This window comes from Carettochelys insculpta, chromosome 16, assembly GCF_033958435.1.
Source record: "Carettochelys insculpta isolate YL-2023 chromosome 16, ASM3395843v1, whole genome shotgun sequence".
NCBI lineage: Eukaryota > Metazoa > Chordata > Testudines > Carettochelyidae > Carettochelys > Carettochelys insculpta.
In genome coordinates this window covers 6,263,525-6,282,776 of record NC_134152.1, presented here as the reverse complement: position 1 = coordinate 6,282,776, position 19,252 = coordinate 6,263,525, and the positions used below count along the sequence as shown (strand labels likewise).

At 50.7% G+C, this 19,252-nt stretch overlaps 1 protein-coding gene and 1 non-coding gene across 3 annotated transcripts; both read left to right on the top strand.

Annotated features, from left to right (window-relative positions):
- The first annotated feature begins 90 nt into the window (after positions 1 to 90).
- On the top strand, positions 91 to 18,768 carry NAGPA (N-acetylglucosamine-1-phosphodiester alpha-N-acetylglucosaminidase). 2 transcript variants are annotated; one of them, XM_075010680.1, is made up of 11 exons: positions 91 to 213; positions 4,881 to 5,366; positions 7,780 to 7,919; positions 9,187 to 9,295; positions 11,460 to 11,588; positions 12,279 to 12,487; positions 13,308 to 13,355; positions 15,010 to 15,138; positions 16,047 to 16,178; positions 16,423 to 16,486; positions 17,311 to 18,767. In XM_075010680.1, exons 1-11 carry the CDS (start codon positions 92 to 94, stop codon positions 17,546 to 17,548), a joined length of 1,806 nt encoding a protein of 601 aa, XP_074866781.1. In that variant the 5' UTR covers position 91; the 3' UTR covers positions 17,549 to 18,767. The 2 variants fall into 2 exon arrangements, with proteins under 2 accessions (XP_074866781.1, XP_074866782.1); XM_075010681.1 differs by lacking the exon at positions 15,010 to 15,138 and having other exon boundaries at positions 17,311 to 18,768.
- On the top strand, positions 603 to 801 carry LOC142021959 (U2 spliceosomal RNA). The gene has a single exon (XR_012647832.1). It is a non-coding gene; the product is annotated as a U2 spliceosomal RNA (small nuclear RNA).
- Positions 18,769 to 19,252: the final 484 nt, after the last annotated feature.

Below are 19,252 nucleotides of genomic sequence, written 5' to 3'. Positions count from 1 at the left end.
GGCCTCCGCCCGCTACCGCCCGACTCTCAGCCTGGCCCCCGACCTCATCACGTGACCTCCCCCTGTCACGTGACCCTCCGGTGGGCTCAATATGGCGGGCTCCAGGTGGGCGGTGGATGGCCGCAGGCTGCCGCCGCGGCTCTGGGCGGTTCTGGCCGCCTACTTGGCGCTGCTGAGCTGGCTCCGCACGGCGCACGGCGGCAGCGACGCGGGGTGAGTCGCTGCCTCCTCCCGACGCGGCCGTTGGCGGCTCCGGCCCGCCGGGAGGCCGAGGCTGGGGGAGAGACACGTCCAGCCCCGGTCCAGTTTCCCCATTCTCCCCATTAGCAGCCCCAGTTCCCCCCGCCCGCCTCGCCAAGCCAGTAGACTCAGCCCCGTTTCCTCTTCCCTCCCACGTGGTGCCTTCTCTCTCCGCTGTGCCCCCACCGCCGGACCCTGTACTTGTTCCCCTCTGGCGCAGCAGGTTGTGATCAGCGGCAGGGGTGCCTCGGCCCCCTGCCCGGTCACAGGGTCTGGGGAGGGAACTTTGCTGTACTTAGTGCACGTGGGAAGTCCTGTGGCCCACCTGACATACGCTGAACGAGACAATTGGCTTTTATCAGATCCCTCCATGTCCCAGCTGCTCTCCGGCTATGGTCGAGCGCAGCCTCTGTTCTTATCAGGGTAATACCTGGTAACGTTCTCTTTGTGAGAACGTACATTAAGTGTATTTTTGCATGTGAAAGCTACACGGGTGGCTTGCTCCACCTAGTTCACGCATCAGCTTGGTACTGCAGTGTTTCCAGGAATGATGGGGGGAGGGGGAATTGCTCGTGGGTTAGCTTGAACCTGACTTTAGTGGAGGTGTGAAAATATAATAAATTGCCTGATTGTGGTGTCACTGCATAAACAAAGCAAGCAAAAGAGACAGAAAAGCCATTAAAGATAAGGATTCCTGGAAATGAGACGGACTATTATGGTCTAGATCAGGGATGTGCAAAGTTAGGGGAGCATTCCCAAGAGGGGGCATGACATTTTGTAAGGGAGGGCTCAGTGTGATGGGTTCCCCCTCACCCTTCCCTCCTGCGGCTTCCACTAGCTCCCCAGACCTCTGCTTCCTCCCCCTTGGCCACTGCTGTCGCCAAGGGAATGCACTCCCCCACTCTCCGCCTCTGAGCTGATCAGGATGATCAGAGGCCCATAGCCTAGCAGCAGGAACAGCTGGTGAGTTCCCAGCTCAGTAAGGTGGCCTCATTGGTTCCAACGGCCCATGTCATGCTGGCCCCAGGAGGGCTCCTCACGATGCCCGTGCAGAGTGAGTGCTGCCACCTGTAAGGATGCAAGGCCACCTTCAGCCTGGCGCCACTGCTGCTCCTCAACATAGCACAGTTATACAACACTTCCTTGCTCTACAACAGTGCCAAGTTCCATGGCCAGAAGCGCAACAAGGGCAATGCTTATGATGTGGAAGTGGTGGTGCAGCTGAGCCCTTGTGGTCTTCTCTTTGAAACACCCCTCCAAGCACCGCTTCCCCTTTAGCACACCCTTTGAGTCCCCTACCCACCCTCCTGGGATTCTCCTCCTGAGTACGCTTCCCCCTTTGGGGCACCCCCTGGAGCCCCCCCAGCACCCTCTTCCTGAGCATTCTGTCCTCTTTCCCAGTGTCCCACCCCCTTCCTGAGTGCCCCCCCATATCTCTTCTTGTGGTCCTCCCGCAGGTTGGGGGGGGGTCCTAATTGCAGGGCCAAAAAGTGGGACCCAACATAAAACATTTGCTCACCCCGGTCTAGATGGTTGGTTGTCTGCACTGCTGGGTAAAAAAGAACATGACAGGAAAAAACGTGAGTGTTTTACTTTTTTATAGTTGTGCCAATAGTAGATTACTGCATAGTCTCCTGTCAGAAGTGATCTCAACCAAATGATGGCCATAAATGTTGTTGACAAGTCAAGCACAGTGAAACACCCATTATAGCTATTTTACAGCATACAGGAGGATTTGGGGATTTTGAAGAATCAGTAAACTACATGGCTGTCTCTACACTAGTAAGTTCTTTGGAAAAGATTTTTTGAAAGAAGGGGGCTGTTTTGGATGATCCCATGGAGTGTCTACACACAAAAAGCATTCTTTCTAAAGTAAATTGAAAGAATGCGGCACTCCTTTCGAAATCACTTTCAGGAAGAGCGCCCCCTTTTGAAAACGTCTTTCAAAAGAAAATGTATGTAGATTCTCTGCAGTTCCTTTTTTTCAAAATAGGAGTCCTCATGGGGCCTGATTTTTTGATCCTTGGCCAGTTCTTTCAAAAGAGCAGGGTCTATGTGGACACTCTCTTTCAAAAGAGTAGATCGCTCTTTTGATCTGCTTTTTTGTGTGTGGATGCACTTTTTCAAAAGGCGTTCTTTCCGAAGAGATCTTTCGGAAGGGCTTCTTCTGAAAGATCTCGGTAGTGTAGACATAGCTGGTATGTCTCAGTGTTTAATTCCTTTATATCATGTTTTATGTATTAGATAGGGCATGTCTACGCTTAAAACACTGCATCTGCACAGCTACAGTCCTATCTGCCTAGTTGGAGCCCTACAAAATTTGTATCCATATCCTTATCTGCAAAACCAAGCAGTGGATATCTGCGTCAACATCTGTGGATGTGGATAACTGCCAATATAAAGCAGACATCCACAAATTTGCAGGGGTTTTGATATAAAGTTTGTTTCCGCATCTGCAAAAATGATCTGCAAATATCCACATCCACAGCTATGGATATAAAGGATATCCATGGATTTGCAGTGCTCTATGCATAGTTAACCCATCTTCCCAAGGGGCCATAGCAATATTGGAAGGAGAAGCTCTCCCACTCACATAAATGTTGTCTACACAGGGTGCTGGGTTGGTATTACCATGAGTTTCGGGGTGTGCGTGGATTTTTCATATCCCCGAGTGATGCTGACATAGGTCTGTACTGATCACCAGACCTCATTGTCTCATGCATTCAAGACAGGCTTTCCTTTTATCAGTTACCTAACGTTTCGGATATTATTTCCACTGCACATGTGTCCTGGTAACATTTATTAAAATAGTTGGCAACTTTGATATTCGTATGTGGTAACATCAGAAAAATAAGAGGTGTGTAGGTGGCAGGTATTATTCCCTTTTGTCTCATGCTGAAGGCCACAAAGTAACAACTTATTCTACCCTTGAGTAAAGAATTTGTAATCTAGTTTCAGTGGCGTCCACCTAGCAAAGCATGGGGAACACAAAAGACCATATAAAAAGAGTTACATGACAGCCCCCTTCTGGCTTCAGCAATCTTTTTATCTTGGGCATCTCCCATCTTTGCCCATATCACCTGATTCCCCTCCTCTCCCTGCCACTAATGCTTCATCTCAAATTCCGTTGTTGACCTGAGGGGTGATTTAATAGCAGCCTTCAACTTCCTGAAGGGGAGCTCTACAGGGGATGGAGAGAAACTGTTCTCAGTGGTGACAGATGACAGAACAAGGAGCAGTGGTCCAAAGTTACAGAAGGAGAGAAGTAGGTTGGATATTAGGAAAAACTACTTCACCAGGAGGGTGGTGAGGTTCTGGAATGCATTGCCTAGAGAGATGGTGGAATCTCCATCCGTAGAGGTTTTTAAGGCCTGGCTTGACAAAGTCCTGGCTGGGATGACTTAGTTGGGGCTGATCCTGCTGGAAGCAGGGGGCTGGACTCGATGACCTCCTGGGATCCCTTCCAGCCCTATGAGTCTATGAACCAAAAGCTGCAGTGGATGTGCTAGTATAGACAGGTGTCAGGTGTCTTTGCTACTCTGACATCTAAGCCTTCTTTGAGCATTTATTTGTTAGAGTTAAAAATGCCTTTCCCTTGCTGAAGCCAGTGCTCCCCTGCTGGTTACTGCAATATTGAGGGTTGCTCAAAATTGCCAAGCTCAAGAATGTGCACTGATGGTGAAATGGAGCTGGTTTCCCTATGAGATAGGAGTTTAGAGACTTGTGACACAGGTTCCAGTCACTGCTCTGCTACGTAATTTTTGAGTGACCTTGGGGAAGACACTTAATGGATCTATACTTCAGAAATTAAGTGTAGACAAGGCCGTAGTATTTCTGGGTAGGTTAATGTAGCTGCGGGAGTGAGCCTCCCAGCTTGGCTTGCTAGGAGTTTGCCCTGGTGCTCTAAAATAGCTGGATCTATACTTCAGAAGTTTTGGTGTTGTAACTATGTTGGTTAAAAAAAAATAAACAACCGAATGCCCGACACCCATCACCACCACAGCAAAAACCCTAGTGTGGATGTCGTTATGTCACCATAAGCAATATAACTTAGTTCACTTTTCCAATTGGTATAAGCTGTACCAATATAAATACTTTAATACCATAGTTGCATGGATTTGAGGGGAGGGAAGGGATACCTCTTTAACTATACCAACACAGTTAAAACAGCAAAAATTGAGTGTAGACAAGGCCGTAGTGGTTTTGGGTAGGTTAATGGAGCTGCGGGAGTGAGCCTCCCAGCTTGGATTGCTAGGAGTTTGCCCTGGTGCTCTAAAAATAGCTGTTTAGGCTTAGAAGTTGTGACTCAGGCTTTGAAGCTCACTTCCGCCTTAGACGTTGGAACCTGAACTGCAGCTTAAAGCTACAGGCTTTTTAGAATGCCAGCCTGAGCAAACACAAGTCTGTCGAGCCAGGCTGAGAGAGTTGCTGCTCCAGCCTGTGTGAATGTAGCACTGTGTGTCAGTTCCATCTGTACAAGGAGGTAATTAGGTCTTCCCTTGCAGGGGAGTTGTGAGGCTAAATACATTAGAACATCTGCGAGCTGCTCAGGGGCCCTGCAAGTAGCTTAGGCAAACATATAAACCAGACCAGCTGAATGAGAACTAACTTTGACAGTCTCACTCATCTCTTCCTTTCAGGAGTTCGTTAAATGACGACTTGTTATTACCATATCTGCCTTCCTCCCATGGTCCTCGCCACCATCACAGATACGTCAGAGACTGTCAAGCGGTCGTGCATGGCAACGTAACGCACGAAACGTGGCCCAGCAACACCAGCACCAAACTCCCTCTAACTACAACAAGAGGATTCGTGTCTTACTTCTCCTCAGAGGGCAAGACACGCAGGGAAGTCTATGGCCACTTTGCCGTTGTACACAATCCCCTGAGAACCTTCTCCGTGGTAGAGCCTGGTGGCTTGGGAGGTTGCAGTTCAAGTCTTCGGGCTACTGTGATGGAAACCGCAAGACGTGGCAAGTGCCTTGTGGCCCAAAATGGCGGCTACTTTGACATGGTCACTGGAGAATGCCTTGGGAACGTTGTGAGTGATGGAAGGCTGGTGAGAAATGCCAGAGGTGTGCAGAACGCACAGTTTGGCATCAGGAAGGATGGCACCATGGTGTTTGGGTAAGGATCTGGGAACGTTTCCGTGGCGTTTTCATCTCCCGAAAGGCTTAGTAATGAACATACAGGCAGAAAGTGCCTCTCCAAGCCTTGCCCCTAATAATACGGCAATGGGGACTTTTAATCCTTAGAGCTTGCCTGATCTCTGACTTGGTTTCCTCATTGAAAGGAGCCCTGTCAGTGTGATTTATCAGAGCAGCTTTGCAGGAAGGCCCTGATACTTCCCTAGGGATGAATGGAGCTTACCAATCTCAATACTTGGACTTTTGTATTCACCTCGCTGCTTTATTCTTGTTACTTACTCTTTTATGTTGTTGGAAGGGCAAAAACCCAGATATTTCTGTTCTGTGGAAGTAGTTCTTTCTTTCCCTGGATTAATACCATGCAGATAAAGGGTCACGTTTACAGACTGTTCCAACGAGCCATTGTAACCCACATGCCTAGGTGGGGTTCACTGTCCCATGTAGTGGCACCCAGACCACTTACACAGAGGAAGAATTAGTGTCCTTTGTAGCCTTAGCTGAGAGCCAGCTGGCCTTTAGCTCAAACTATAGAGTCTCCAGCACTAAGGTCCTAGGTTCAAGTCCCCCCGTGGGCGGTTACACCCTCGTTTTTGCCCATGCAATTTCTGCACTAGCCATAACGTATGCAGCTTATTAGACCTGCACCTGCAGAATCAATTTCTGCTCCAGCGCTATGTAATGGATCATGTCCACAGAAGTTCTGTGACTATCCCTTTTACATACAATTGTAGGCAAAGAGAGCTTATCTATCAGAAAATCGGTGAGTGGCTATATAGTATGAAAGCTTTTACACTCTTCCATTGGTTCCTTTAAGCTTGAAGCAGCACGTTCGTTGTAGTCTCTCGAGGAATAAGATTGAACCTTTTACTTTCAAGGCTTTGAAGTTCAGCTGGACATTTTCCCCAAAAGATAGGCTCTAGATATCGTTTTGGAAAGGTTCTCTGGCCTGTGTGATACAGCAGGCTGGGCTGGATGATCACAGCGGAGCCGTCTGGCCTTGGAATCTGAAGCACTAGCCTGGAAACCAGTCACTCCTTAGTTCTACGCCTGGGTCTGCTCCAGACTTCCCTTTCTGACCTTGGGCAAGTACTTTAAGGCCTGAATTTCTGAGGCACTGAATAATACCCACAGTTGCATCTGATGAAGCGGCTCTTTGCCCACGAAAGCTTATGCTCCAAAATATCTGTTAGTCTGTAAGGTGCCACAAGACTTCTTGTTGTTCTTGAAGGTACAGACTTACACGGATACCTCTCTGATACCCACAGTTTGTGGATTTTCACTGTGCTTGGGAGAGCTCGGTACCTCAGGAAATCAGGCCTTTACCTTGCTCGTGTCTCAGTTTCTCTCCCATCAAAAAGGGGAGAATGTGGGGCTTCCGGGGCATGGGGAGAATTACTGTTTATAAATTTGAGGTATTTATACTTACAGATTAGATGTTGCATCTCCAGAAATGTGCTGAATGTTGCTGGTTTTCAAGTACGTGGTGAAGTATATCGGGCACAGATTGTAAATGGTAGTCAAAAATGCTTCCAAAATAAGTGTAAGAAGCCTTCAGTGTATTTCCTGGGGCAAACAGGATGCAGTTAACCTGAATCATGAAGGGTTTCCTTACAATTTCACAGTGTTGTGAGAGCCATTCCACTGCTAAATACGCTCACCACCAGTCTTGCTGGTGTTGGCGATGCTTTTGTCTTTTCAGCGAATGTTCCTGTGAATAAGAACTTGCACGCGTGGTCACAAACGCTAGCGGGCCTGCAGGTTCTAGTCACATATGCCTTTTTTGCAGCACTGGCTGCGTCCAAGATTGTTTGGGTTAGGTTTTTGATTCTATGTTAAGGCTCCTTCCCATAATGCACTGCAGGGTTCTCCCCTGCATCCTTCGGAGTCCTGGAACTGATTCTGTGCATTGCAAAACCCAGGCCAGTGTGGATTCTCAAACCTTTTACACCAGCTCCAGCTTAACGCATTGCTAGTGGAGCCTGAGGCTCTGCATGTGTTCGAAAACCGCTGTGCTCCTACCTACCTACCTTCTGTGCAGAGTAAGTTAAAGTATTTTGCTGTAATCTTCCTACCACTGCCCCTCTGGTTTGCCTCTCCTGGAGGCGCTAACAGTAAGAGCTCTAGTGTACACAAGGGGCTGGTGATCACTTGGTATTGCCCACTGTAATATGTAGATCTTTTGTGAACTTGGCACCGCCCATTGATCTGCAACAGTGCAAAGCATAGCTTGGTCTTGTCTACGCACATGGTCATGTTTCTTTCCAGCCTTGGCTGAGCTGCCTGTCACCAGCAGTAAATGGATGTCCTTATGTAGGCCAGGGAATGGCCTGGTATCACAAATAGTTTTCTGGGCACCTTGATGAGCCACCCAATTCCTGTGGTCTCTCTCCCAGTTACCTGTCTGAGGAGGATGTCTTGGATCAAGTGAACCCGTTTGTGCAGCTGGTGAGTGGCGTGGTCTGGCTGCTGAGAGATGGAGAAGTGTACGTCAATCAGAGTAAGGCAGCGGAGTGTGACAAGACTCAAACCACAGGTAAAGACCCTCAGCTCCTGTGGCCAGTCTGCTGCTGAGCTCTCTTCAGAAATCACTTGGTTTCATTGTGCATTGGTACGCAGCCTGTTGTTTGCTCCGTGGCTGCAGCCTGCAAACAGTTATGGCATCTGCTGGCATAGACAGGGCTGAATGCTTTCCCATAAGGCTTGAAGAGGAAGCAGGCCCACCGACGGGAGTTGGGAGGGGGCAACGGGGGCAGTTCCCCCAGGCCTCTTTGACGTGCCACTGCGCACGGCTGTGAGGGAGCGTGGGGGGTGGGCAGCGCCAAGGTCAGGAAAGCACTGAAGGCTGACTGCCCTTGGCACCGCTTCGTCCACCCTTGGCCCTGCCCCTTCCAGGGCACAGAGCCAGGCCCCTCTCACACCTCTCCCTGGGGCCCGTGGTGACTGTTGGCCCCACTGGGAGGAAGAGATGATGGGTACAGCAGGTGCTACAATGCGATGGTACCAGAACCATTAGCACTTCTCCACGTTGCTACGGCCCGGGCAGTTCCCCAGCTGTGATATGATGCCGTGTTGGACACCAGGTCCTCTACCCCTGCTCAGAATAGGGCTAGACAGCATAAAGGTTAAAGTAACTTTAACTGCTGGTGCTGGGTCTGCACTATCATTGCCCCCCAGTCCTGCTGGTAGTGTGGCTGATGAAAAGCCTTGCTCTGATAAGGAGAGAAAGTCTTATTGTATCTGGGTTATGACGCAGAGCACCTTGACGCCTGTGCCACACGTAGGAATATATGGGAGGGTTAACAGCTCATGCCTGCTGTTATCCAGATTTTTGAAGCTTTCACTTCCTACCCCCACCTCAGTAGCTGCTGTAACAAATACAGTGTTGGTGCTCTCCCCTGGAAGCTTGAGAGCTGGAGCCTAGTCTGTGAAGTCTGGAGTAGGGACTGTGTCTTCTGCATCTGTAGGGCCCTGACCCTGATGAGAGGCTTTGGGTGCTATGGATGATAATCCCCAGTTAGTCCTTGGCCTGCTAGATTGAAAGAGAAATTAGTTTCACAAAAGCATCATCAAGCTGGGCTGTAGCTGAACCCGTGATCGAGAGGTGCAGGGCTCCATTTCCCCTCCCCAGTCTCTTCAGGCCAGCCAGTCTCTGGTACCAAGAGCTGTTATGGAAATTCTCATCCCTAGTTCCTGTGTGAGGTTAGATGGGGGAAGGCTGGAGTCAAGTTAGTCACTGTTGCTCAGTATCTGTAAAGCTAGCTCTTTCGCCCTCCTGTGACATATCCTTTCCCCTCATTCAGGGACCTTTGACAAGTTCATCAACACCATATCTGCCAGGACAGCGGTGGGACATGACACGCTTGGGCGATTGATCTTGTTTCATGTGGATGGACAGACAGATTCCAGAGGGTAAGGCTGAGAACTTGTTCTTCAGTAGATTCATGAGCCAGGCAAAGGATCAAAGGGACAGATCCAGCATCACCGCCAGTTTGGAGAACAGGATCAGCTCCCATGTTCAGTAGAGCCAGGTGTAAGTTGAAGGTGCTGTGTAAAAGTTTGCAGTTATAAAGAGGCAGCACTGTGCACTCTGAGTCTGTGAGAGGAGGATCAACCATGGAGGGCTCTATTACTGCTGGCAATGCCTTGTTAAGCCAGCAGGGCTCTGGTGCTCAAGAAACATGGAGATATACATGTCTCATAGAGCTGGATGGGACCATGAGAGGTCATGGAGTCCAGTCCCCTGCCCTGACGGCAGGACTAAGTACCATCCCTGACAGATTTTTTTTTTTTTTAACGAAGTAAACCTAACCTGCCCTGCCCTGCCCCACCCCACCCCTTGAAAGGCGCCCCCCATCAAGGATTGAGCTCACTACCCTGGATTTACAAGGCCAATGCTCTTACCACTGAGCTATCCCTCCACTCTCTCTTCTGAAGCCACGCATGATGGCAGATTTTTGTCAAGCTTGCTTACTATATAAAGTTGTTGCCATGCCGATGTTAATTCATCTGCTGTGACACAGTGAGTGCATTTAATTGTGAGCATGGGCCACAGTCACCATTTTGCTTTGGCTGTTCTTCCACTGAAGTGTGAGCTCAGTCGTGCAACAGAACAAAAACCTGTAACAGCTCAAGTGAAAAACAGAGAAGCCCAAACCAATTCAAGTGAAGTGCTGCCGCAGCTTACACTGGTACGTGTGCGTGGGGGGCAGGCATTATGCTTGAGAATCACTGGACTAGATGTCCACGTGGGGGGCTCCTGGTCCTGGACTCTGTGATTTCAGGCCCAGCACCTGCCGTCAGCAGTGGGGGGTTGTAGTCACCTTTTCCTAGGATGAGCTGTGTCTTTTCCTTGTGAGGGACCCAGCCAAGTGTCAGGGGAAATGGCCACCAAACCTGGAAGAAACAGAGAATTTGAATCTCCCCACTGTGCTGTCAAGTTCCTGAAGTTGACCTGGAGGGGAAAACTTTCCTCTGTTGTTTTCTCAGCTCTTTCAGGGATAGTCCTCCTAGATTCATTAGTAGGAAGGAAAACATCTTTCACACAGACAAGAGGCATGATGTGCACAGACTCTGTCTCTTTCTGGGGTCTTCTGTCTGAGTGCTTATCTGTGCCTGCAGAGGTACATCGTGGGAAACACTGCCATCACCTCAGTGTGAACACTTGCCGTGCGCCAGGATCAGAACGCGTTTTGAACTCCTCCCACTGATGCAGTGCTCCGTGGCTGGAGCGTAAAAACCCCAGGGTAGTCGTTTCACCTTTGTTTCCAGGGCCACAGCTGCCACTTGGCCTGGCAAGATTCCCTTTTCACTTGTTAATGTCGGTAAATTTCAATTCCAACATGGACGCAAACTGCCAGAAACTCTGATTCCATTGGCAGTCAAGAGTTTCCAGATAGGCAAAGCAGGAAAATGCTGCTTGAGAAATTGCTAGAGTTCAGATTTAAGGCTCTTCACTCGGTGTATTTTGAAACGTGATGTTGACAGTTTGCGTTTTAATGGTTCTAAAGCTGTAGCCTTTAGAAGCCTAATATCTGCTGCCATTACTTCATTAGTGTCTGATTCTCCCTCCCCATGGTTTCCCACAACCATGAAAATATAAAACAGATCAAAATATATAAAATGCTCAAAAATAAAACATCCATTCAAATTCTATTTAAAAAAAATCAGATTCTGTGAAGCTGAAACTTCTGTTATTCACCAGCTCCCAACAGAAGTCTTGGCTTCATTGATAAGAAGACTGTTCTAAACCTGAACAGATATTAGATCCAATGAGAAGCTTCAGGAGGTGGTGCTAAACAAACTCAGTTCAAGAACTCAGAGGCCCCCCTGGGTTATCAGCGAGGCTGCTACTGCTACTCAGTTCTGGCCTCTCTCGGTGCTAAAGTGCCAATACAGTAGGGTCTCACCATTCACGAGTGCCACATTCACTAATTCATTTATTCGCGATTGGCTTCGCTTCCCCAGGGCCGGGAGCGCTGGCAGCTCCGAGCCCCTCCTCCCCATTTGCGAGGGTTCTGAACCCAGAACTCTTCGCGAATGTCGAGACCCTACTGTAACTGGTCGTGTTTTACAGCCTCAACCTCTTTGAAATGGCCAACTTTCTGAGGCAGCAGGGCGTGGTGAATGCTATCAATTTGGACGGCGGAGGCTCAGCCACCTTGGTTTTGAATGGAACGCTGGCGAGTTACCCATCGGATCACTGGTAGGTGCTGTATGATGACAGTGGTGGGGACACCTCAGCTTCCCAGTTCATAGATGGAGGAGTTTTGTACCAGATTTATGTGGGACCCACTCCAGAGTCAGGGCTAAACTCAGGCAAGAGAAGGCGGTGGTTCTAAACTACAGTTCTCCACCCCGGGATGCCATGTGCCAGCAGGGTACCGGGCAGCTGTCCTCCGCCCCAGAAGTGGCTGCATTTCGGTGGTGGCTGTCTGCTGGGGACATGCCTTGGGTTCTTTCAGGCAGAAGCGTGCTGTATAAATATGACAGCTACTGCTGTAAGTTAGCATGTCCTCCTCACCTCGTGTCTACCGGGGAGTAATGAGCCACAATAAAATCATGGGGCAGTTTGAGTAAACCACTAGTGGGAGTTGGAGCTGTTGCTCTCCTGTTAACAGACCTTGCCACGCTCAGGCTGCTAGCTGAGCTGTTGAGCGAGGTCGAGTGACTGAAGTGGGGATCGGGTAGGAGGTGGCTGGCAGCTGATCCGCAGCTCTGTGCAGCTCACTGATGTACCAGCCCCTCCAAGAACCAGCAGAGTCCTGGCTTGTCCCCTTGCTGGGGGACTCAGTGATCGCGCATCGCTCCCCCTTCCTACCGCCACTCAGGCTGGAGGAGCAGTGAATGTTTCACACCCCCGCCTTTCCTCACGGGAACTGCCTCTCGTCCTCAGCAAGTCCGACGCCATGTGGCGCTGCCCTCGCAGTGTCTCGACGGTCCTGTGCGTCCACGAGCCTGCCTGCCGGCCCCCCGACTGCAGCGGGCAGGGGCGCTGCGTGCTGGGAGAGTGCCACTGCACTGGGGACTTCTGGAGAGGACCAGACTGCAGCATCCTGGACTGCGGGCCTGGCAACTGCAGCCAGCACGGCGTCTGCACTGAGGGTAAGCCACCCCATGCTACAAAGCAGGCCCAGTGCAGCAGGTGATGGGTGTATTACTAGTGTCACACACTAGTCCACTGTCCTGGCCAACTAGGGGCTGGTGTGAGGGGCGCAGCCATTGGGTTATAGAGATTGGCCTGGCTTTGGTGCTGACATTCACAGGTCACATCTGGCACCTTACTGAAGTAGGGGAACCCCTCCTGCTTGAATGGGAACCAGTCTCATGCCTGGCTGTCCAGGAGAGGATCTGACCCACTGAAGAGAGACAGCCCCATGTGAGCATCTCCCCCCAGGGCCACTCCACATCCCATGTCCTTCTATCCCTGCAGGAACCCCAGCGTTTGTCACAGGACCACAGTGCAGGGCAGTCACCCTAACCCCCGAGTGCCCCATGCCCCACTGAGACGCTGCACGGGAGCGTTGCTGGCTAAGGGTCACCAGGGACTTCCGTTTGACTGATTCTGGGTGACAAGTCCCTGGGGCTGACTACAAGCCACCCAGGGACATGGCTTACTCCAGCCTTCCCCAGTCACTCACACTCGGCTTGTAGGAAACGTCTCCAGCATCTTTGTTCTGCAGACAACTGACGTCTTCTCCCCTGGGAGAGCCGCTCTTGCTCCAGGCTCTGCTGAAAGCCAAGCCTTTCGTAGCAGCAGCTGCGAATGGGCCCAGCTGGCGCATTCCCTGGCTCTCCTGGAGCGAAGTGTGTTAACCCTTATCTTGCCGTGTGGGGGCATGCACCCAGTGGGAGCATTCGTGTCTCAAGCAGTCCTCTGCCTTTCTCAGCTGTGGTGCCTGATTGGTGTTTCCTTCTTGTGCAGCTGGGTGCCTCTGTGACGCGGGCTGGATAGGGAGCAACTGCAGCAAGAGTAAGTCCAATGTGTAGCATCCCCTTGTTCTTTATGACGGTGGGGGGGACTCTGTGAGCCGCTGTGGCAGAGCTCAGCCTGCCTCATATTGCAGCAGTGGGGAATTGTGATTCTGTTGGCCCTATCTAGCATTCACATGGTTCTGCAAGAGCTTCTTAAGGCAGAGCAAAGAACGAACGGCTGCAGGATGCATAGTCCTTTTCTGTTGCTCCCTTAAGATACGTAATGGTTGCTGGGGGGGGTTTGCTGGATTTCCCCCACCTCCACTTTTAGAAGCAGCCAGGATTTCCATGCCAGGGTTCCCAGCCAGCTGTATCAGAGAGCTGCAAGAGCGAGTGCTTCCTGCTTTTTTAACTGCAGCTGCAGAGTGTGGCTTCAGCCGCTGACCCAAGAGAAGTTCTCCTCGAGCGCTGTCATTAAATAGGAGTCGAGTTTTAAGTAGCGTGAATAAATTTCTTCCTCTCGTAATGATGATGTCATCCCCTCCGGCTCACTGGCCCTCCAGAGAGTTTCCTGAGGCGAGGAAGACTTTGTTAACATTCACAGGAGGAGTGAAGAAAGTAGAAAGAAGCTTTTTGACTTTTTCTACCACATTAGCACGGCCCAGGGGGAAGACCATGTGCAAGAGCTGAGTAGTGGAGGGACACGTGAGCAGAAGGGGGTTTTGCTTTTAGAAGCCTTTTATTGAACTGCCCAAACCAGGAGAGTCACTAAGGCCAGGTCTACGCTAGACCTGAAAGTCGATCCAAGATGCGCAGTTCCAGCTCTGACAATTTGTAGCTGGAATCACCGTATCTGAGTTTGACTCAGCTGGCCGTGCTCACAGAGGGAGGTTGACAGGAGAAACTCTCCTGTTGACCCCCCTTGCTCCTCCCGATAACGAGTACTGTGGTCGACTGTTGAGCCCCGATAGTTTGATTTCACGCATCCCCACTTGCTGCGTGAAAACGAACCCCAGAACGTTGACCCTGGCCACCTTGCTGTGAGCGACACGCCCATTGTGGGCATTGGAGCCGCAGCAGCTCACCTCCTCAACAGGAGCTGAGGCAACCTCTGCCCTGTGGCTTCAGCCGGCACTCCCCCTGCCACAGGCGCCTCTGGAGCCCTTGGGAAGTCTGCCCCGGCCTAACCCTCCCACCCCTCCTGTGGAGAGCCCTGAGCTGCCGGGCTCCTCAGCTCTCCTGGCAGCCCAGCCTGTGTGCACAGGCTGTTAGCCTCTGGCGGAGCCCGCCTCTGGTGCGCAGGAGGGAACTAAAGGGGCTTGTCCAGCACCAGCTGGGATTCCTCCTGGGCTCAGTTGCTGGTTAAAGGGATGGTACAAACACAACTGTAGAGAGGTGGGAGTCCAGTCCAGTTCCCATCTCTGGCACTCAGAAGCCTAAAGAGCAGAGCCCCCTACCTACCCTTAGTGGGAGCTCCCCTCTGCTTCCCAGCTGCACCATGTTTGCTTTGCTCTGTCACAGGGCAGGGGCCTGGTGTGGATTCTCCTTGCAGGTGGCTTAGCAACCAAGTGGCTTGTCTGAGGTACTGTGGTACGTGGCCCTTGTGTTATGGTTATTCGGTGAATGGAGGACGTGGGGGTGGGGGTGAGTTGCAGCTGCTCTCCACATGGTCAGTAAGGGAGCCCTGCTGAGCTTGTGTTTGCCTATTGCAGCATGTGCTAGCGGCACCTATGGGGATGGCTGCACCCAGAAATGCCTCTGTCAGAACGGTGGCGCGTGTGACCCTGTGCACGGAGCCTGCACCTGCCCGGCCGGTTACCATGGAACCATCTGCCAGCAAGGTGACGGCTCTTCTCATTAGCACTGTGGGTGTGCAGGTGAAGGCATTTAGTGTCCGGTGTTGTGCAGCACTGTCTTCGGTCTAAACAAGATAATGAGCCCTGCCCCAGGGAGCTCAGTCAAGCCCAGGCAGAGCCTGCGTTTGGGCCCGGGGTGTACAGAAGGGCCAGGCTTACAGCTGGGGTACAGGGCTGCCTTTTGCCTAGAAGATGCTCTTCTAAAAAGTGACTCTTTGGTAAGAGGAAGAGCCTGGCTCTTTCCCTGTGTGCTTTCAAAACATCTCAACTCCCCCTTGTTCATCGCTGGCCTGACAACGGGCCCAGTTGCAGGCAGAGAGCTGTACAGCTGAAGGCAGCTCCCCTGGCCTGTTAAAACAAACATTTGGGCAACTTTCATTCTTCATTCCTCCACGTTTTCCTCTCGCTCGGTACTAGTCTGAGTACATGAGTGTTGAGAGTCTGATCTTTACGCTTCTCCTTTACTGCCTGATTTGCGTCCAGCTCTCCTTTCTGACCTTGTGTAACTGCACCCGCTCTTACTAAACCATCTCAGGCGGGTGTGAATCTTACTTTGCCGCTCCTGCTGCAGGGAGTTGCACGGATTAACTCCACTGTGCTCGTTTGAGTTTCATCACCTTGTTTTCATTACATGTTCCATGGAGCTGAGCTCATCGTTTATAAAACGCTTGTCCTGCCCAACTAAATCATGGCCTGGTTGGGCACCAGCCAAGTGCCTGAGAAAGACAGGTAGTGCGCAAAAATATATGGGAGAAATGAAGCATGTTTAAATGTTTCTAAATAATTAGCACACATGCCCCAGCTTTAGGGGGACCTGCCTGGCTGAGGTAACATGCCTAGTGCTGATGTGAAAGTTCCTGGTTTTTTGTAATCAATTGACCTTCATTCCTCAGAGTGCCCCATAGGCAGGTATGGGCCAAACTGCGGACAGCTCTGTAACTGCGAGCACGGCTGTCCTTGTGACTGGGAGACGGGCAGCTGTAATACCACTTACAAGTCCAGCCTACAGGACCAGTTATCCACAGGTACGTCCCATGCTGCAGCTTGCTCGGTTCTCTTCGGCTACAGGGCTCAGCGGCTTTGCCGTGCGACACTGATGGGGCAGGAGGGACTGAAAGTCAGTCGTTAGCACCCGGAAGGTGCGAGCCAGACTGCCGCCACCCTGGCAAGCTCATGCTTTTCCCTGCACTTCAGTGGGGCTTGTTCGGTGTGAGGCAGTTCCCTCTCACCCATGCCATTTCCTTCACCTCTTGTTGTCTTGCCTTCCAGCTGGGGGCTGTGTGGTGTTCCGCATGTTGCAGGCAGGGAGTGAGGAGAAAGCCCATCTCTCAGAGTAAGTGTGCAGGGTTGGTGATATATTAACCAGTGACAGAGCACTGCCTCCCCTCTGGCAGCTCCCCCAGCAACCCACCTTGGCCTTTTGGAGGGAGGCTGGCCAGGGAGCTTGGACACCTCCTACTTTATTGCATATAGTACACGTGCTGGGCCCTGCCACTGTACTCACGCCACTGGCTCACTGGCACTATAGGGAGCTGCACCTAGCCCAAGGTTCTGGCTCCTGTTAGTGAAACGATAGACTCTCTTCAAGCATGCACTGTTCTGCTTTGATTGTGAATGAGGTTAAGATTTAGTCACAGGTGGTGCAGGTAAAAGCCCCAGGCACTTAACAGTAAATCACAGAGGCACAGGGCTGGCTGCCCAAGGCCCATGCCCCCTCTCCCCCCAGGGCTGAAGCTGCAGAGGTCATCTAAAATCACAGACTGCAAGACCCCTCTGATCTCTGTGACAGGCTCCTAGCCTTAGTTATGAAACAAAACATCCCAGTATTGAGCGCTCCTGTAACTGCTGGAAACGGTGTGGCCCAGCACTCACTGATGTGCCTTCGGTGCCCCCATCACTTACACAGCCGCTTTGCCTGCCACGGTCAGGTCTAATGGTGGAAAAGAGAGCGCAAAGGTCAGTGCTAAAGGAAGAGCCCAAACATCTCAGGCGCCACCGCTCAGAGGCTAAACGCACCCAGCTAAGCCAATGTGACGTGCAACCTTAGGCTGCAGCCAGCCAGGAGCCACAACCCTGAAATCTGCTGCGTAGTCACTGATGTGTTGGGACATGTCATGCTTCATTGCTGAGACCGGATCATTCTTTCCCCTCTCACAGGAGAACCTGGATCTGCTTCACTGCAGTCTTGGGGCTGCTGCTTTTGATCAGTGTGATAGGAAATGTGAGGCTGGTTCTCAGGAGCCGGGCCCACTGTGAAAATGGTGACTACGCATACCATCAGCTGAGGGAGGTGAATGGAGACACCAATCATCCACGCCCTTCTGCATCTTGGGAGCCCTACCTGGCTGAAGACACTCAGGATCCAAGCCAGCCAGAGACCGAAGCACTCATTTAACTTTACAGGTGGGGAAAGACTTGAGAGGTTCAGCCCTGCTGCTGTCCTGGCTCTCCTGTTCCCAGGGCTGTTTCATCCTGGAATGAGAAGCTAGCACCTTGTGCAGAACAGCAGCAAGCAGAGGCAGACAGTGGGATTCACAGAACATGCGACTAAGGGCTTGGCCCAGCAGATGCCTCTCTTCTTACCAGTCCTCAGTCAGAAATCTCTCAGTTCCCTCCAGGGGCCTGCTGTGCAGGAGACAGAGAGAACATGGCATCTCTGTGGAGAACAGGGCTTGGCGTAACTGTGGGGAGCAGAGACTGGCCTGTATTCGGTAGATTAAGACTTCCCTACCCGCTAAACTGAGCCTGTTTTTTTAGTACAATGAGAAGATGTGTCAGAAAAGCCATTGGAAGTGCCGCTGGCTTTTCTCCCTCTGTGCCACTTCTCACGCTGAGATATGATTCGGGGTTGAGTGGTACTTTCAACTTGGGTGGGACCAGTTCTCTTTCCCCCACGGTAGAATGTGGCTGCCCCAAGCTGGCTGGTTTGGGTGGCTGTTGCTGCGGGACCAGCGCAGACACGGAATTCTAAGTGACCCTGCTCCACTTTTTCGTCAAGGTGACTTTAGCCAGAGACCCACACACACTGGACCTGGTTCTGTGCTGCCTTGGGGAAGTGAAGAATGAAGTCTCAGGGCAACAGTACAGCCATTCTTCTCCGAGATGGAACGCTGAAGTTAGATGTTGCCCATGGAACAATGACAATATGATTTAACTCCTTTGTCCCCAACTGTGTTCAGACATGGGGGTTTCCACAGCAAAGACCAGGCTTTGTTCACTACTGTAAAAATTGCATTTGCCCTCTGAGTGCAGATTGCTTGACCGAGGAGACTGGGGTTAAGTAGATTTTAATGTCTTAAGCTAGAAAACATCTCGGGGAGGTTGGTGAGTTTACTAGGCCAATAAGAGTTTACAGACAAAGGGCTTTTTAACAAGGTCAGTTTGTTTCCTGTCCTTGAGGAGAACAACTAGCCTCCAACGTGCCATTGGCTGCTGCAAAGTGGGCTTAAAAGCCCCTCAAAGAAATGACCTTTTCTATGCACTTTGCTCATTTTTACTGTGATGCTCCATATGAGCACAGACCAGGCATTTTTGTGCCACGTCAGAAGAATCAGATCAGCTATTGGTGATTTAACACTTGAATAAACTCATAATTGACTCTCTGAACTCTTACTAAGCTGGCATACTAGATCACACTGAGAGAATGGTCTGTCACAGGTAGGTTTTTACTGGGGGTCCTGCCCAGCTTATTCCCAAGAATCTTTGTAAAGGTGGAAGTGCAGCTGTGGGATTTTTGTATAATCCTCCGGCACTACAGAAAAAGGAAATGTTTTAACTGCTAGCAGAGATGTGACTGGTTTATCAAATGAGGTAAGAATCATCTTTACTCCTGGGTGCATTTAGAGACTACGACTGCCTGAGATTACCTAATAGATACCACAATTGCAATATTTAGTCAGTCATCTGAAGAGAATTTATTGGGTTTTTTTAGTTACAGAAATATGAAGAGCAGAAAATTACAGTTGGTAATGTCAACTTCCAGTTTTCATAAGTAATTGGGTCATGTTGCTCAGTAACATGTCACAAAACACCCTGTGTAATCCGATAACATGCTCTGAATTCTCAGAGCAATTTTGTTGGTCTTTTTGCTGACAGGGTT